The 19266-nt window shown below is 35.9% G+C and overlaps 3 protein-coding genes across 4 annotated transcripts; all 3 read right to left on the bottom strand.

Moving 5' to 3' along the window:
• Positions 1 to 2295: 2295 nt before the first annotated feature.
• On the bottom strand, positions 2296 to 4456 carry LOC109152688 (B-box zinc finger protein 21-like). Its single transcript, XM_019300338.1, has 3 exons — positions 4150 to 4456; positions 3118 to 3468; positions 2296 to 2658 (listed from the first exon to the last, which is right to left on the bottom strand). The coding sequence occupies exons 1-3, from the start codon at positions 4339 to 4341 to the stop codon at positions 2407 to 2409; spliced, it is 795 nt and encodes a 264-aa protein (XP_019155883.1). The 5' UTR covers positions 4342 to 4456; the 3' UTR covers positions 2296 to 2406.
• Positions 4457 to 9138: 4682 nt separating this feature from the next.
• Positions 9139 to 10610, bottom strand: LOC109152828 (MDIS1-interacting receptor like kinase 2-like). The gene has a single exon (XM_019300487.1). It carries the CDS (start codon positions 10504 to 10506, stop codon positions 9247 to 9249), a length of 1260 nt encoding a protein of 419 aa, XP_019156032.1. The 5' UTR covers positions 10507 to 10610; the 3' UTR covers positions 9139 to 9246.
• An 804-nt stretch (positions 10611 to 11414) lies between these two features.
• LOC109152620 lies at positions 11415 to 16694 on the bottom strand. 2 transcript variants are annotated; one of them, XM_019300259.1, is made up of 7 exons: positions 16488 to 16692; positions 13941 to 15773; positions 13811 to 13865; positions 13553 to 13701; positions 12917 to 13003; positions 12088 to 12216; positions 11415 to 11763 (listed from the first exon to the last, which is right to left on the bottom strand). In XM_019300259.1, the coding sequence occupies exons 1-7, from the start codon at positions 16554 to 16556 to the stop codon at positions 11662 to 11664; spliced, it is 2424 nt and encodes an 807-aa protein (XP_019155804.1). In that variant the 5' UTR covers positions 16557 to 16692; the 3' UTR covers positions 11415 to 11661. The 2 variants fall into 2 exon arrangements, with proteins under 2 accessions (XP_019155804.1, XP_019155805.1); XM_019300260.1 differs by having other exon boundaries at positions 11701 to 11807; positions 12048 to 12216; positions 16488 to 16694.
• Between the last annotated feature and the right edge of the window lie 2572 nt (positions 16695 to 19266).

The following is a 19266-nucleotide window of genomic DNA, read 5'->3' on the forward strand; positions in this document are numbered from 1 at the left end:
GGGCAATGGAAGATGCAAAGGGATGAGGTTGGACTGCCCTCTTCACTGCGGTGGACCTTGCTTATATGACTGCACTTATATGTGCAAAGCTCACTGTCGTCGAAGACAGTAAGAACTCTCGAGATTAGAGTACAATCTTTAGTTCAATTCAATTCAATTCCGACATTCTGATTTGATTCTGAACTGATATGATGCTTAGTTTAATTCAATTCCGACACTCTGATTTGATTCTGAATTGATGGGAATGGAAGCAATTGTCATTATATTCCTAGTAATCATCACCTAGCATAGAGCCTAGCTAGGGAGATTGTTGTCAGCTATCATTTGAAGTTTGTAATGATTTTGAAGAGCTTTTTGATTTGTGTTGCATGTTATGTTGTGTTTAATCTGTATGTGTGAACCAATTGGGTGTGGAAAAAGTTTGCTTCAGATTAGTATATGTACTGATTTATATAATCTTTTCTGCAAAAGATGATTGCTTTTTTGACATGTTTTGATTGTGTAAGTTTTACAACTGATGAATTTTGATTTTTGATTATAACTATGTTGTTTTTGGAATAGATAATATACAAAAAGAAACATGACATCCAACTAATGTGGAACATGCATATACATACATACAATAATTGTGGTTCTACTTAAGGAGTACAAATGTTATAAGTTCAAGATTTGTTAAAGTCCGGGCAACTCTAATCAAGTCGATCACACAGTTGGTTTAATAATCACAAGGTTTCAAATCTGATTTTTCATGAGAATTGAATTGTCTATTGGCCTTCTCAATTTGAATTATTTAGTTATAGATAATTTCACAACTTAGATTGACTTATCTCATGATCATTTATTGACTAGGGTCACAAAATATTTTTCACTTAAAACACATTTTCAGATAGTGACCGGAGGCTACGTGTTTGCATTGATTTCTCATAAATCAAAAATTTGCTAAAGTCAGCATGAAGTTGCAGCAATAAATAAATTAATTAATAACAACAACAACAACAACAACAACAACAATAACAACAACAACAACAATAATAATAATAATAATAATAATAATAATAATAATAATAATAATAATAATAATAATAATAATAATAATAATAAAAAACAGGTATGAGGGACAAATCATAACCATATGGGAACATGATCATTACTACAGATACCTTACAACAAAATTCTCTTCTTCTTTTTTTTAAGAATAAAAAATAATTTAAAAAGGAAAATAAAAATTGATAAATTTTGTAATTAGTATTTTAAGTTTGGTGTTATGGCAACTCCAAGCATCATTCAGAATCTAATACTCCCTAATACATAAAGATTAGTTTCAGCATATAATATATAAAACATAAATATATAGTATAATTATTAGTTTAATTAGAATATTAGTTAAGAGAAAATTTATCATTCAATTTGATATGATTATTTAAACTGTGTCTCCGATAAAAAAGGAACTACGTCTATGTGCTACTTAGAACCTATCAAAGTGAAAATAAGTAAACCATTCTGTTATTAAGGCAAAAGCAATGCATAATCAAATTAAAGTTCAAATTGTATAATTAAAATTCTCGATTTTAGTATGTTACCTTTAAGAACATTTGAACCAAGACTAGACATGTTCCATCAAAAACACTCATATAGAATTTAATCGTTGTGGCATGGATGGATTGGCGACACACCATAACTACTCTCCACTCAATTTATAAACTACGAACGCCTTTTGGCGTGGACACGACTTATAGTTCTTGTTTTATTCTCCTTTCTATGGAAAAAAATAAAAAATTCTGAATTGAGATTCATTAAATTGTAGTTTAGGGTTAGATTACAAATAATAGTTTAAATTCTATCAAATTATAAGTTTTAATTTCAAACTTAAAGGTTACCATTACTCTTGTTCGGAAGACTGATAAATGTGATAAATTATAAAATATAAGTCAACGAACTGGTTTTCAAATTATTGTAGCCATCGAGATGAATTTTAATTGATGCCCCCACAAGGGGAATTTCTAGGTGTGAACCTGACAAAATATGGGCTATTCCGAGTAGCCATACCGCCCACCTTATCGGTTCATATTCTGTCACCATCTTCTTAAATTTCCACTCTGAAAAACTTACAGTAGATTATGCATATCCAGACACCAATTTGAATCCCCAATTACAATGGCTCGACTTTCACATCCTGATCCGACAGAGCATTTGAGATGATATAAATCACGGTGACTCAGTGATTCAACAGATAAAACCAAGAGTGTGAAATACGTGAACGTGACTTGAGGATTACCGAATTTATTTCTTAAATTTATTGATTCATTCATTCATAGCTATTTACAAAGTGGGGAAAATGAGAAAGAAATTGGAGAAAATTATAGATGTTTGGTTGATATATAATACATCACTGGATATATATCCTAGCTAGCATAGAGTTCTTGATTTCTTGAATGTGAAGGGAGATGTACTGATCTGTGGCACTGCAAAAGAAGTGTTATCTTTTCTCCACTTTCTGCTGCTCTTGTTTGCAGCTTCCATGGAGTTCTTGATCCCAATTTGCCCACCATAAACTGTAGTTGCAGGTGTGATAATTTCTGAGGTGAAAGTGCTTATTAGATTGCTCTCAAGATCATCACTACCCCAAAATGGCAACCCATCATTATCATCATCACCAATCTACAGTCATCAATCAGAAAAACAAAAGAACTGAATTCAATGACTCAAGTCTGTGTTAATGATTGAACTTATGGAAGAAGGACAAGAGGGCAATCCACTTAAGTTAGTCAGGCTGTTAGTTTCGTTTTAGGATCAAGCGTTTATTACTGTGCCAAAAGCTATAGTTTGTAAGGAAGATGTAACTTTATTTCTTTTACACTGTCACATTTTCGAGAGGCATGGTGTTGGATTTGGCCCTTCAGATTTTCGCCTAACAATCCATCTAGTCACTTGGTGCTGGACTTGTCCCTTCACGGGCCTTCGCCCAAACACTGGGTAGCTATAAGGTTAAAAATTCACTCCAAATCGGAGCGACCTATTAATATTTTAGTTTGAACTCGCTAACTATGGACAGTCTAAGCTGGTTTACCTCTCTTTAAAAAAGGATAATTAAGAAGAGAGGATGAGAGAAATTCAAACCTTGGGGAAGCCATAAGAGGAAGAATCAAGAAGCTCTTCAACATGGAAGCCTGGTAACATCTGTAAGTATTCTGATATGCTGCTACTAGTCATCATCATCAATTCCCCATTTCCACCACCCTTATCATCATCATAAGGACTAACAACAGGCTTAATATTTGTGGGGTTTTGAGTGTGATTTGTGGGTGCTGCTGATGAAGATGAAGATGAAGAAGTTGCAGAGATCTTAACACCAGTGAGAAGAAACCTGTTGTGCTTCTGGGTATGCTCATTTGCCTTGTGTATACCAACATCACAACCTCTGCATAGTATAGCCCTGTCTTGCTGACAAAACATGAATGCCTTCCTCTCCTATATATCATCAATCAAACCAAACATTGTCAGCCAATTCAACCCCGGCCCAGACCCTAATTACCCCACAAAAGCTAGCTCGTACAGATAAAAACCCGAATCCTCCTCGATCACCTATATAGACCACATCATTAAGACTAAGAATTCAAGAAAAGAAAGTTAGTTCTGCCCCATGGTTACAAGTTCAACTGGTAACTAGCTAATCAACACTGCTGAAAATTATCTAATTTCCGACCACCTGAAAATGATCAAAAATCATGTCAAAAGCATTGTTCCGACCACTTTTGGCGTCCGGAAAAACCTTTATAACTATTTCCGACCACTTTTTACTTTAGATTCGATTTAAAATCACTTTCAGGTGGTCGAAAATTTCATAATTTCCAGTAGTGCAACTATAGGCAACTTAGTTAGTTCTTTGCCGACTATAGTCACATGACAGAATTAAAGTGGGACACATCATCATTAAGACTAAGAATTCAAGAAAAGAAAGTAGCCCCCGCCCCAGTTAGTTCAGCTTCAAGGTTACAAGTTCAACTGCTAACTAGTCGATCAGTTAATTGCAACTTAGTCAGTTCTTTGCTGGCTAGAGTCACAAGACAGAATTAAAGTGGGACGCATCATCACTAAGGTTAAGAATTGAAGAAAAGAAGTGATTATATATATGTGTATAAGGATTCTGACCTGACAGATATCACAGAGAGGGGAGTGTTTAGGTGATGAAGGTTGAAGGAGGGAGAAGGTATGGTGGTCGGTAAGAAGGTTGTTGTTGGGGTGGTGGATTCTGCGGTGGCAGGAGTGACAGAGGGCGGCCTCATCTGCAACACAGAAGACACAAGCTTCGGCCTTGTGGCAGACATCGCACTGGATCTTCATTTGAGATGTTGTTGTTCAAGAAACAAAAAGATGGAAATGCTGAGGATTATAGCAGAATTGAAGGAGAAGAAGAAGAAGAGAAGAATGGTTGAGAGATGAAGAGAAGCTAGTGGGGATAGAAGGTGAAGATATATAGTGGGGAAGGTGGCGTTGAAATTGGGTAGGAATGGAGATCATCACTATTTTATTCTACCTTCAAAACAATAGTTATTGTGTGGAGCGTGATCCACACAGCTGTGTGGACTAGAGTTCGAAAATGATATAGTTTCGCGTAAATTTTTTTTACGTGATTCATTGCAACATACATTTTTATAATTCATAATGTTCATTATTCTAAAACATAATGTACATTATTCTAATTCATAAGATACATTATCTTATCTCAGAAGTTTTATTATTCTAACACATAAAATTCTAACTCATAATGTACATTATTCTAACTTATAAAATTTAACGACGTTGTTTTGGACCCGTGGTCCACACAGCTATTTGGACCACGGTCCACACAATAATTTGCCCCTAGCTTCAAAAGTACCCCATTTACTATTTTACTGTCTTTTCTTCTCCCAAAAAGTTGAAGCGCTAATCTTAAGGGCCTCCATGTCTCAGTCTATCCACTTTGGACATAATCTTCACAATTGTATTGTCGAATTTCAAATATTAGTCTCTTCTCCCGACTTATCTGATGGTATTTTTGAATTAGTTCAATGAATTTGTTGTTTTTAAAAAAAATATGGGCATTAGTACTCCAAAGGAGAATCAAAGTATTCAAACATTATTAATCTCGATATGTATCTTAGTTGACTAATTGAATAAATCTATAGTTACCTGCATGGATAGCTCAATTGGTCGTAGGGTGAAATTTGGAAAGAATGGTCAGAGATTGAGTCTCACCAACAGTAGTGTGGGAGCAACCTCTCAAAGTGAGAGGGGCTCCTGGTGCGTAATAAGCAAAAGTCTTGTTTCTGTATTCAGCTGAGTTACCATGATTTAACCTTTTGGGAGAATAAAACTGTAGTCAAATTAGATCCAAAAGCATCGCAAACTACTTTAAATAGGCTATAATAGGGAACTTCTAATGGTCATAATGATTTTATTATGTCTAGAAAATGAAAGTGAATAAAAACTCTCACCACTCCCTCCGTGAATGAAAAAGGAAAGGAATAAAATTGCAATCTGCCAAGCACTTTGAACTCAGATGGAACTTGAGTTGGACTCTCATATAGGAAATTATATGAGTTCAAGTCTTAGTGAAGACGTAATTAGCTTTTTTGTGCTTGAACACATACTACATTGTAATAGAGTCAATAGCATTGTTTGTAATATTATCCGAAACCCAAAGATGAGGCAACTAAAACAGCAGAGGATTCTGGAGTCCTTCAATTCGTCCTGGAGTTGGGTGATTTGAGTTATCTGATCTTCTATGCATAATCTAAGCTTCAAGTGGCCCTTTGTACGTGATAGAACTCAAATAATATCAGTGAGGGAGGCATCGCCATGTGAACTTTAGCTCATTAGCTGATTGCTTCATGTTACTAACCCAACCCTAGTCTACTCCTGCTCCCTACCCCCTATAAAATAGCTAGCTTGCCTAGAGCATCCTCAATAGTGTGAAGATTAGGTTTTACAGGTGTGATTAGGAAAGAGAAAATGAAAAAAAAAAAAAAAAAAAAAAAAAAAAAAAAAAAAGGGACTGTGTAACGCGCCCGCTGGGCACACTATTTTTCTTTTTCAACGCGCAAATTAGTGCTGCTAATAAAATTGCTAGGACCCACCTGACTGACAAAATCTCCATTTTACTGCAAGAAACTCAAACTTTCTCTCACCTTACTCTCTCTCCTCCACCTCAACCATTAATCCTCAAAATCTGGTCTTAAAACATCTAATGGGGATGCTCTTATAGGCACTCCACACACCGGTAAGTTATAATAATTCAGCAATACATTAGATATGAGAACTCATAGATACCCTAAACTCTTTATTTGCGTGCTAAGGTTTTTGTCAAAAAAAAAAAACAAAAAAAAAAACAAAGAGGAGGGAGGTCGCTAGAGTTGGCGACCACCCTCAATGTGCTCAACGGGCACATGTCCACTAGGCGTTACTTGTGTGCAAAACGTGCACCGATTTTTTTAATTTTTTTTTCAGTGGGACTCAGTGACTCGATCTCTTCTATTTTCTCTTTTATCCACTTCACTCAAAAGCTCACAAAATTTCTGTTAGCCTTGTTCTAATTACTCAACTTAATATGAATGTCAGTAATTATATAATTATATTAAGAGTACTCATAGAGAACAAAACTTCTTGGCCTGCACCTTTTTTTTTTTTTTATTTCATTGACCAAAGAAGTGTGAACACCACAAGTTTTTAAAAGGCAGTGACAAAAATTGACTGCAAGAAAGTTTTGCTCCATCTATCTCATTTTATCTGTTATATTTATTATCTAATAGTCAAATTATTTTTTTGCTTATTTTTTAAATATTTTTAAATTTAAATTTTTGTGCTAAATAGTACTTTTAATATAGTTTCTAAATATATAATTCTATATACTAATACTAAACTTAATATTATTATGAAAAATTAAATTAAAAATAACATCAATCAAACCTCATTAACTAAATCAGACACATAAAATGAGAAAGGATGGATAAATTTTAGCCCAAATTAAAGACCATACAAGTTGCTTGCAATTTAGTTGCATAAAATCCATTGACAAGATGAGCACCACCAAAAACATAAAATTAAAGAGCCATTCAACTATACATCGACCTCTTAACAAGATTATCAAATGATGCGACACTCAAGTCAAAACCCTAACTCCGCCATAAAAGTTAGTTCATGGGAGGAGGTTTAACTCCAACTTAAGTACCACTTTACAATCTCTCGCGCAGCCAATGAGATCGTTTCCAATATCGAGTAAAATCTTGCAAATAAAATAATAAATGTAACTTTAAATTAATCAAGGTCTAATGTGATTGTTGAATACCAAAAAGGCATGGTATGAACTAACAAAACAAGGGTTATTGACAAAGCACTCAACTCGAACTTTTCTTCTTAATTTTGCTTCTCCGTCATATTAAATCAGGTTTCTAGAAAGGAGTTTAGTTTTCCTTTATCAAGATATCGAATTTGAATCTAATGAATAAAATAGTAAACCTATGAATTTTTGAATAAAATTCCACGTTCAACTCTAGATTAATCTAAATCTAATGTGATTATCAAATTATATATTTTTTTTAAAAGTCATGATATTTGTTTTTAATAATTTAAAAGGTTCAATGATTGAGTAGAAGGTGCACTTTTATGTGTAAAAACAAATTGCATATATAGCTGCTATTTCTAGTCAAGCAGCATGGAAATCGGACACTGTTACATAATTTGTTGCATTATTAACCCCAAAACTACCCCAAAAGCATATATATAGTTCAACTTTAACAGGTATATTTTGAAAAAAAAAAAAAACAATAACAACAAAAAAAAAAAAAAAAAAAAAAAAAAACACACACACACACACACATTCACAAGCATATGATATATGGTTAAATTGGCGACGATTAAGATTGGGGTTCTAACTTTTTTTAAAACATGGTTGAAAGCTTTAATTTCTCGAGACATAGTTAAGCTTTGCTTCACTGACAAGTGTAAGACGTAGGATTCAATTGAAAAGACAATCAAATAGGTGACAATTTTTTAGACTGATCTGGATCCTAACTTTAATTTGAAATGGTTAAAGTTTTTCTAAAAGCAAGTTCATAAGACATATATATTTCAACTCTGCTTCACTAAGTGATATAGGGCTCACTTAACAATGGCAATTTGACGAGTATCAAAATTAGGGTTCTAATTTTTTTTTTTAAAGACATGATTGAAGTGATGAAGATAAGATGTTTGGGTCCCAATAAGTGGAAGCAAAAGTGCAAAACTAGTCGGCAAGCCCCAAAAACTATTGTGGTCAACTAGGACATCATTCAAGAAGATGTGCCTCACCAAACCTTGATTTAGTATGAGAAAAAAATTCCTTAAAATGGGCAATAGGGTTTGTAGGAGGTTTCATCCAGCCAGCGCAGCCACTCAATATCAACTAAAAGACAAAAGAACACTTTTTTGGTGCACAAAAAAGAATGGGGAAAGATAAATTGGGAAAGTCACAAGATCAGATGTGGATTTCCTTGTGTGAAAGCTTGAGATTTGGTCTGCTATACATATATTTGGTTGCCTCCATTAGGATTGGAACAACTCATTTTGTGTATATATCTATATTATTCTTCCAAAAGGTTAAGGAACTCCTCTCATTGTCGCGGGTGAGACTCAATCCCTGATCATAAATGTAAGGGACCTTAGCGAAGGTAGACACAATTTTTTTTTATTGAAGATGGGTATTGAAGACCTAGCCAAGAATATGCATACCAAATATCGCCCCACTGTACTTAGTCCTCCACGTCAAGTATAGAAGACTTTTTCGATGACATGATCGAGGGTGCAATGTAGACTTGACTGGCCCACGTGTGTGGGGTCCAACCACATGAGATAGTTAAGTCGTTTAAACATAAGTTGAGGCACGTGGGGCCCAATAGTTATTGTGTGGACCGTGATTAAAAAACGACGTCGTTTCGCATTATTTTTTTTTTTCAGCGACTCACTACAACATACATTTTTATAACTCATAATGTACATTACTCTAACTCATAAACTACATTTTTTTATTCCAGAAGTTTCATTATTCCAACATATAATGTACATTACTCTAACACATAAAGTACATTATTCTAATTCATAATTTACATTATTCTAACTCATAAAATTCAACGACGTCGTTTTAAACCGTGACACACACAGCTGTATGGACCACGGTCCAAGCGGGCCCAACCAAGGCTATATTGGGAACCTAAAAATACTAGGTAGAAAAGATTAAGGAATCATGGGCCTAAAATTCTTACAATCCACTGGGGATTTCTGAATCCCACCTTGACAAACATATACCTCTTCAGGACACCTATACAGACAGTTATCCACTAAACTGACATTACTGGACCCGGGCTTCAACCTCCATAATGGGCCTGGAACCGGCCCAAACAAGTAGTTCCCGCCCAACAATAACCGCTCGAACGACGCCGTTCCGTCCTTAGGAATCACCGCCTTCGTCGCATACTGAGTCGGTATCGTCCCGGTGAACTTGTTATGCTCCAACGACAGCGCCGACAGCATCGGCAGCGACGCCATGAATTCCGGCAAGGAGCCGTGCAGTTTGTTGAAGCTGAGGTCAATCGCGATCAGCTTGCTGATAACGCCCATGTCTTCCGGGACTTGCAAGCGCGTGAAGTTGTTGTGCGAGAGAGTGAGCTGTTGGAGCGATCGGTGCCGGAAGAGCGCCGCCGGCGCTCTTCCGGAAAACGCGTTGTGACTCAGATCCAGTACTTGTAAACACCTCAGCTCCGATACTGCGTTTCCGGCGATCCTGCCGGTTAAATAGTTGTTTCGAATCGAGATTTCGACGACGGACCTCGGGAACACCGCCGGGAAGCGGCCGGAGATTGAGTTATCACTCAGGTCTACGAAGTACAGGTTTCCGAGTCGACTCAGATTTGGTAACTCGCCGGAGAGATTATTGTTTTGAAGCTCGAGTCTGTTCAGTCTCACCAACCCGTTGAAACTCGGCGGGATAGAACCGGTGAGCCGGTTGTTATCGAGGAAAAGCTCTTGTAGATAAAGAAGCGAACCGAGCGAGCCGGGGATTGAACCGGTGAAAGAGTTCCTGGAGAGACTGAACCGGCGCAGACGAGTCAGATTGGAGACGGAAACCGGAATGTCGCCGGAGAGCGAGTTTAAAGAGACGTCGAGAACATCCAGGTAAGGGAGGTTCCAGGCGGAGGAATGGGACAGTGAACCGTTGTATCCGGCTTGGTCCAGGCTGATTTCCGTGACTCGGCTTGAACCGTAGACGATGATATCGCACCGGATGCCGCAAGTGAACCGGTCGGAGAAGATGGAGTCGCATGGGTCGACGGCGAAGTCCCAGGAACTCAGGCAGGATCCGGGAGGGATGGAAATCGGGTCAAACCCGTTTTTAAAATCCATTAGCACCTCTATATCACCTGGATGAGTCTTGGATTCTACTATGCAGTTTAAACTCCAAAGAAAAGATGAAACTATCACAAAAGAAAACTTCATTGTTGGGTTTAAGATTTGTTCTAGTGTCTACTCTTTAGATATAGTGAGGAGTTCATGAGAAAATCAATCAATTTTATATTCATCAAAACTAGATATAATTGTCAAGCATCTTGTTCTTAGATGTGACATTTCTCATGTAGGAGGTCATGAGATCGAGCCTCAGTGGAGGTGTTGTTGACTCTTTGTGCTTCATTAGTTTGAGGAAGTATATTTGAACAAATACTACAATCTAATAGACTTAGTAACATTCAAAAAAAAAAAATCGATATAATTATCTATCATTACATACATTTTACGTTATAACTGGTATAGCAACACGGTGTCTCCACTGGTTATTATGTTTGGTCGGTTACTATGTTTGGTATTCAATGTAAAGCGACTCTCCTGACTTCCATATATGTGTGTGAGTAGTTTAATTGGTTAATCAATTCAAAATAAGTTTATAAACTAGTGTACAAATGGTTAGGAACTGATAGGTATATTGAGACATATTTCAAGATTTTTGTTATAATGAACTATTAAGTTTAACATATAATATTGGTAGTAAAGGAATGCATTAATGTGTTAATAAATAAGGCTAAGAAAAAAGAATGAATATGAATCTTCCTCCAAGATCTAGATCACATGCCACTGTTGCTTACTGTCAATTCCAAGCAAGCTGAAAAATAAGATTTGTGGAGGGAATATTCCACCAACTACCTCAAAATATTCAGAACTAAAACTCTGAATCAGATGACTAAGTGAGTGAAACATAATTCTCGTACGTGAAAATCACAAATTCAATTCTTATTAAGACTTTTTTAGTCGAGCTTTTTACATAAAATCTTCCTTGTGCAGTTTACATTGTGGTAGAACCAAAGATTAATTTCTTTTTTTTTTTTTTTGGGTATTTCCACTTGAAAATTTCACAGGATAACAGAACTTGAAATTAGTACTATTTATAAAAGGATAAGTGTAGTTTTGACCCCCCTAAAAAAAAAAAAATTAAAAAATGGTGCAGAGTATTTTTCCTACTGATTACACAGAAAACTTCTATCTTTACACATTCAAGAGAGTTACTGAGTTAGAAGGGAGAAAAGGAAGGGGACAATCTAGCTTAAGCGCTGGAAGTGCGACGAAAAACCTGGCACTTCTCAGGGCATGCCAAGCAGCTTTTCAATCTTCGTTTTCCTTGAACATGGTTCCTCGTCTCATCCCATCGACAAGTTGCTTTACCCGGCTCTGGTTTGTCTCGAATACAAACGTCAACCCCCTTACCTGCACACAAGCACCAAGCATTGGCATGGCAATTGGTAAACAACAAGAAAGAGCGGCAAATTATTGTGTGGACCATGAATATAGGGTACATTTTTAATATACTAAAGGTACATTATTTGTGTACTGAATGTACATTATTTGATAGTATATATATAAAATAATGTACTTTCAGTATTAAAATAGTGTACTCTCAAATAATGTACTTTACGTATATAAATAATGTACCTTTAGTATATTAAAAATGTACTTTTTATTTATGGACCATGGTCCATGCAATAATTATTGAGAAACAGATCAGCCCCGGTTGGGGCAAGCAAGCCATACCTCAATCAAAGAATTTGATGTAAGATGCACGCTTTGGTTTTGCACTATTTCTTTGCCATTGACGCGGATCAGATGTTTGCTAACGTTTTGCAAAAGGAAAACTCCATCCTCGTTGATCTTTATAATTGCCTTATATAGGTAGTAAATAAATATTAGAATGGATTAGTACATTATGCAGACATAGTAGTAAGGCACTACTAACCTCTCGTTTACAAGCTAAGCTATAAACGAGGTAGAGGGAAGTCTAACAAACGTTGAAATTAGGGCTTACTATATTTTACCATAAATTGGCTTTCTGCTAAAAGTTCGTTCCTATTTGCTATCAATTTTCTAATAATTGCCAAATACAGAAACTTAAGTATTTTCCAATGTTGCAAAAGGCGCTAGTCGGGCACCCGGGGGGCGCTTGGCGCCTAGGCGGTTAAGTAATACGAGCACATCGTCTCCACTTTTCCCACGGCCACAAACTAGTCAACTACATATGTTAGATGGTTAGTTGAGTACATGGCTGGAGGAATATGGAAGATAAGCAACTGAGCAGGCAATAAATACCACTCGGCCAAGTTGGGCGCCAATTAGGCGGAGTTATGCGCCCAACTCAGCGCTTAGGGCGCCTAGTCGGCCAACCAACTAAAAGCCGCCTAGGGCTAAAATCGCTTCGGCCTAGGGGTGCCTAGCGCCTAGTCGGAGCCTAGGCCGACTTTTACAACACTGGTATTTTCCAATTCCCCTCAATCTAAAAGACAAGAAAAAGATCTAAAACTGTAAAAATAATTCAATGGAAACTTAATGACCCATCATCATTAATTCAGGGCTGAGCATAGTTTACCTGCCGCCGAGAAACCTTATTGCCACAACATTCTCCGCTCAAATCAATGTCAACTTTTGTCTCCGCAGTTCCCCTCCCAAGCAAAACCTACCATTCATTGGACTGTATTAGAAAGCCCAAGGGCGAGGGCATAAAGAAAAGAATGCTACTTCAAGTCGTTTGATAGGAACGAGCAGTAACATCTATATCTAATCCAGTACTTCAAGAACACAACATCATAACACCTATCACATGATGCAGCTTTTTTAAAAAAATATTTGTACCCGATGCATGGGGTCTTTTTATGTTTCGCAGTACAAGGGCAGTGAAAGGTACTTCAGTCTCTCCATAGGTAATTTTTACTCGTTGCAAAATAGGTTGAAATAGCTCATTTGATTATTTTTTGCGTTGTCACGAAGAAATCAGAAAGGAACGTTAGTCAGATGACAAATGTGAAATGTCATCCCAGAATAACTACAGTAGCTTTTTTGAGAAAGTCATTTTGCATGTAATTAGTTATCAGCTAATTTTACAAACACTTTTCAACAATCAGCTAATGATATCAACTAGTCAAACCCACTAACCCAATCAGCTAACAGCTATTTACCAAACACCCCGTCACCATATGGTTAGAGAAAAGTCAAAAAACTATAATACCTCTGGTTTTTTAATAAAATGAGTTGAGTGGCGGCTATATAAAACAGCAAATGCTCCTTGCGCTGCAATCACTCTTTGTATATGAGCTTCGGCACCCTGCTCTAGTCTCATGATTGTCCTTTTAGTCTGCTGGTGTTGATATTTTGCAACTACAAATTGAGAGAACAAAAGGGTGGATCATGAACTAAATCAGCAAATCCTCTGTCAAGAATAAAGGGGCAAACATTAATGACCAAATGAGAATGAACTGAGACCTACCTTCCTTATGAAAGGAGATGTCTTTGTCATCGGGGCTCAGGTCCATGTTAAGGATCTGCAAAAAGCACATTAGTATTGAACTCATCGATAAAATCCTATTCCTGTGAAGATATAACCTTTTTTTTCTCACCAATGCTTCAACATCTGAAAAGTGAGGTATGTCCTCCTCATCACTATCACCGGGCAAATCTTCTTGCTCCAACAGTAAAGCCTCTGCGCTTGACTCTGGGATTGTTGCTTTTGGAGAGACCATTTCACCACAAAATGGTTCATTCTTTTGCAGAGTATCAGCAGAATCTAGCTCATGCTTAACGGTAACAGTCTTCTTCTGCAAGCACAGAGGGACTGGCTGGGGATCGCGGTTACAATTGAGGTTCTTTGCATGATCACTTTGCGTAATTGTTTCCTTAGCAGGTACAGGCAAGGCACATATTGTAGTTATTCTCGGTGAAGTCACTGGCTTCGGACCTTCATTTGAGCTTGTATTCATTCTTATCGCGTTTCCAGTGCCACTATTAGGTACCTCATAACTAACCCCACAATCACTGGCAGAACGGTTTAGACCCATTCCTGAATGCTGCAGCAATTCAACCTTTTGAGAAGACATATAAGATTGTTCGTGATTACTTTGTTCCCTCTTCTTCGGGGCAGACCATCCGTTATTGTTTGTGTGGCTATTTCTGAGAGAGGAGGATGTTGATTGAAAAGTTGCATCGTATTTCCATTGTTTCATAGAGGGTAACGAAGATGTTGATGGCATCCGGATGGGAAGGAAAACATCATCGTTGCTCGGGATATCTGGATCTTCAGTGTTTAGCGTGCAGCATATAACTCCATTGCGAAGTTCAGGATATGCGGGATTGACACTTAGAGCAGACGATAGCATTTGAACCTCTACATACCGATCACCACAATGGTATTGAGACTTTTCAGCTGATTCTTGGGGTTGAGCAATGTTAAGGTTTTCGTCTGGAGCAATTGATACTAGAGGAAAACTTTCGTTTGCTATTTGTTCGGCACTCGGAGAATCCAATAGGAGTGATCCATAAGTATCCAAATAAGATTCATTAATTATCTCGTCTCCGATATAATCCATTGGAAACATGTCATCCTCGATTGACGAGTTGAGAATAGAATCGATTTTTGCTAAGAGATCATCGGGGATAGGAGTAGAAATCCCCCCGTCACCTGGTACTTGGTCCTCCACATTCGGTTCTGATTGAATAATACCATCAATAGGAAGCGTGAAATCATTTATCATTTCCGGTTCTTCCTTGGGTAGCTGAAAGTTATGTAGAACCGGTGAAGTTCCCTCAATTGGAGTCCATCCCGGCATCTGAGAAGAAGGCGAATGTCCAAATGTGTGAAATGACTTGCCACAATCTGAAACCGGTGAATTCAAGACTGGGACTTCGAGCCCCGTGGCAGAAACATTCTCGGGCAGGTTGATGCTATTTATGAAGTGATCATTGTGTTCCATTGCAAAAAAAGTAGCATCTACAACACCTCCAGTAGCATTTTCATGAGCAACCTCAAGATCAGGAAAAACATTATCGATGAAATCAAATCCCGACTGTTGGTCACCGAACGGATCTGCCAATGAATCTTCAAAGACGCAGTCTGGTAGTAGAGGCACGCTCGTATTACTGGACCCAGTAAGAAAATTCATATCCATCGAAGGGTACGCTTCATTACAGACTCTCTTCCGCATAGAATAATAGCAGCTTCTAACACTCTCCGTTCTTCTCTTCCCAGAAACAGATTTAACGTCTTTGTCATTCTCGAACCTATTAAGTTTCGATATCGCAAAAGAGCACTCGAGCTGGACCATTTCACTCGACGCCCGTTCAGAAACAAATGGATCATAAAGAAGAGAGTTCCATCTATCCTGCAATTCTTGAACAGTATATCTCCGAGAAAACTGCACAGCACCTTTAGCAAGCGACTGTAGTGAAGCACCCGCCTAAAACAAAAGGAAACACGGAAAAGATACAACATTATTATGTCAATTCCACATCCTCACAACAATGCTAAGAAACCGAAATCTCGATTAATCTCCCTATTAACTCTTCGAAACTACGATATATCACTTAAATAGATAATTAATTTCATAATGCTCTAAATAACACCAAGACTCGCCATGAAACAATGATCAAATTCACGAAGCAATTTAAGAGGAAACCTTTGCCTAACCTTCAACAGCTTCTTACAGTGAATCAAGTGAAATTATTTTAAATTTTCATCCTTCTTCCCTTACAAAGTAAAGTATCTATGCACAAACATTTCTATATATCACACACAGACCTTAATGAAACAGACCAATTCTGAATTTATATCCCAAAGAACATCAAAGCACACAACAATTTAAGAAAAACCTAAAAGGCTACAAATTAAAAATTAAAATTCCCCTTTTCCTAACCGAGAAAAACAAAACATTCCATGAAACCAAGAAATTACAGTTCAAGGAAAACAGTTTCCAGTCTCACCATAACAATACAAGAAACAAAATGAAGTAAAAAACATGGAAACAAAGAAACACGAAAGAAGGAAAACCCAGAGCCAATTAACAATAACCAATAACGAACACCAAAAAAGAGCTAAACATAGAAATTTATTTTTCCTGGAAATTATCTTTAAAAAAACGAAATAAAAGATTTTTTTTTTCTTCCATTGTTACCTCGGCGGCGTTCTTAAGCAAAAAATCGTCTTGCGGAAGCCAATGAGGCGCCGGAGGCAAAGCTCCCATGACTGCAACTTCCCTAACTCGAAGAACCTTTCTGCCGCTGCGCCGCTTTCTCTTTCTCCCTAAATTGTTTTTCGTTTTCCTTAATTTTTTTTTATTTTATTTTTATTATTCTTTCTGCATAGACTCTAGAGCCTGTGAGAGTATATAGATATATATACTAAATTTTAAAATGATTTATTTCCGCTCTCCACCCTAATATTCCGTGATTATTAAATATTAAGTGATTTTCATATTTGTCCATTTTAAATATTATTTATAGTAAAATTATAATGTTCAATTGCTTATTATAGCGAGTGCAATCAATTTCATAAAAATTTATATTGTTTTATTAAATTGAGTGTATGACTTTTATTTTTGGAAAAACGACATTTTTTCTCCTTAAATTATATGTATATAGTACATTTTTTTCCTGAATTTTTTATATAAGTACATTAGTCCCCTCAATTATTTTAAAAGTGACGAGTTTCCCCTCGATATATTAAATTGACATTTCTACCTTTAAAGTAAACATTTTATTTATTTTTCTTCTCCAACAAATTATTACTTATACGTAGGGATGATCACGGTTCGGTTCGAACTGAACCGAACACTATAACAATCAATTGATAGTTTCCGGTTATGATTCAGATCCAGAACCCAATATTTGGATTTCAGTTTATTAAAATTATGAATCGAAAAAATTTGATCCTGAACCATGAACCTGCGGTTCCGGATCCGGTTTGCAATTTTGAACATCTTTATTTTAAAATTTTATTTTTTATTTTTAAATAGCTAAATTCAACGATAAATGTAATTTTTTTTTTTAGTACAAAACATGAACCGGCCGTTCTGGTTCGCGATTTTAATAAATTCTAAATATCAGGTTTCGATTCTAAATTGTAATTGAAATATTTCGGTTTGATTGTTATAGTGTCTTTCGATTTGAACTAAATCCTGGTCATAATTTGTTGGTGAAGAAAAATAAATGAAATATTTATTTTAAGGGTAAATATGTTCATTTAACATTTTAGGGGGGGGGGGGCATTCACTTGAATAATTCAGAGGGAAAAAATACTATAAGTATATATAACTCAGTGGGGAAAAGTGATATTTTCCTCTTTTTTTTTTTGTGTTTAATTATTTGGATTAAGACCCTGTTTGATCAATAGTTATGCTGTGCAATCGAATGCACCATGCGCATGGTGCATACGATGCAAAACGACGTCGTTTTGACTAAAATGCGCGTCCCACTTAAAAAAATCAGGTTTGATTTTCGGCAATAGCATTATTGTGGATATATAGTTATGAATTTCTGGATATATAGTTATGAATTTATGGATATTTAGTTCATTCATTGTGGATATTTAGTTCATTCATTGTAGATGTTTACTTCATTCATTCACTGTGGATATATAGTTGTGAATTTATGGATATATAGTTATGAATTTCTGGATATATAGTTATGAATTTATGGATATTTAGTTCATTCATTGTGGATATTTAGTTCAATCATTGTGGATATTTAGTTCATTCATTGTGGATTTTTACTTCATTCATTCACTGTAGATATATAGTTATGAATTTGTGGATATATAGTTATGAATTTATGGATATATAGTTATGAATTTATGGATATATAAAAATGTTATTGCCGGGAATCGAACCTAATTTCTTTTTTAAGTGGAACGCGTGTTTTTTAACTAAAATGATGTCGTTTTGCATCGTATGCACCATGCGCATGGTGCATTCGGTTGCACAGCATAATTTGCGTTGTTTAATAACATTCTTTCCAAAAGGTTGAACCCCAACCCTAATGGCCCCCCACACCCCGGCCCAACAGAGCATCTAGGAGGATGTAAATCATGGTAACTCAACTAATCATGAACCACAGAGGCTAGACATTTGCTTACTGCGCACAAGGAGCCTGTTGGATTAAGACCCTATTTGATAACATAGTTAGTTTATTAGTCAATTTTAATTTATTTGACCATTATTAATTGTTTGACTTAGTTAAACATCTAATATAAGTGTTTGATTAATTAGTTTGTTTTTTTTTTAACAGTTTATTGCTCCAAAACACTAGAATTCGAAAAACTGTTCAAATCAGCTCTTTTGATCAGCTATTTGAGAAAGTTATTTTGCATGTAATAAGCTATCAACTAACAACTAATTCACCAAACATTTTTCTACAATCAGTTAATATTATCAACTAGTCAACCCCACTAACTCAATTAGCTAACCTTTATTTACCAAACCCCCCCTAACCCCCCCCCCCCCCCCTAAATTTTTTTGATAAAAAACAATCTAAATTTTTCATATTTTCAATTTGAAATTGTTTATCTTTCTTCATAAATGTTAAAATGTTGAAGACGATATAATTTTGAATAAAAATGTAACGTATTTCAATTATTATTTACTATAATTTTGATCATAAAAAATATAATGTGTTAAATTTTGAGAGTGGTAAATAAATATAACAAATATAATGATGAGTATTTAAAAATAAAATTTCAAAGTATCTCAAGATTAATGGAACTGAAAGTAAAAAATGATTTTATATAAATAGAAAAAGTGAAATTTGTGGGACCTCTTCCTCGAAAATCTGTTTTCTCTATAATGAAAAAATAAAAGTAATGATAATTAACAAAAGAGTTAATACCTAATTTTTTTTAGAAAAAGTTAATACCTAATTTACTTATCAACTATAATAATTTTTCTCAATTTGATTCTA

Source organism: Ipomoea nil, unplaced genomic scaffold, assembly GCF_001879475.1.
Source record: "Ipomoea nil cultivar Tokyo-kokei standard unplaced genomic scaffold, Asagao_1.1 scaffold2480, whole genome shotgun sequence".
In the NCBI taxonomy this organism is placed as follows: domain Eukaryota; kingdom Viridiplantae; phylum Streptophyta; class Magnoliopsida; order Solanales; family Convolvulaceae; genus Ipomoea; species Ipomoea nil.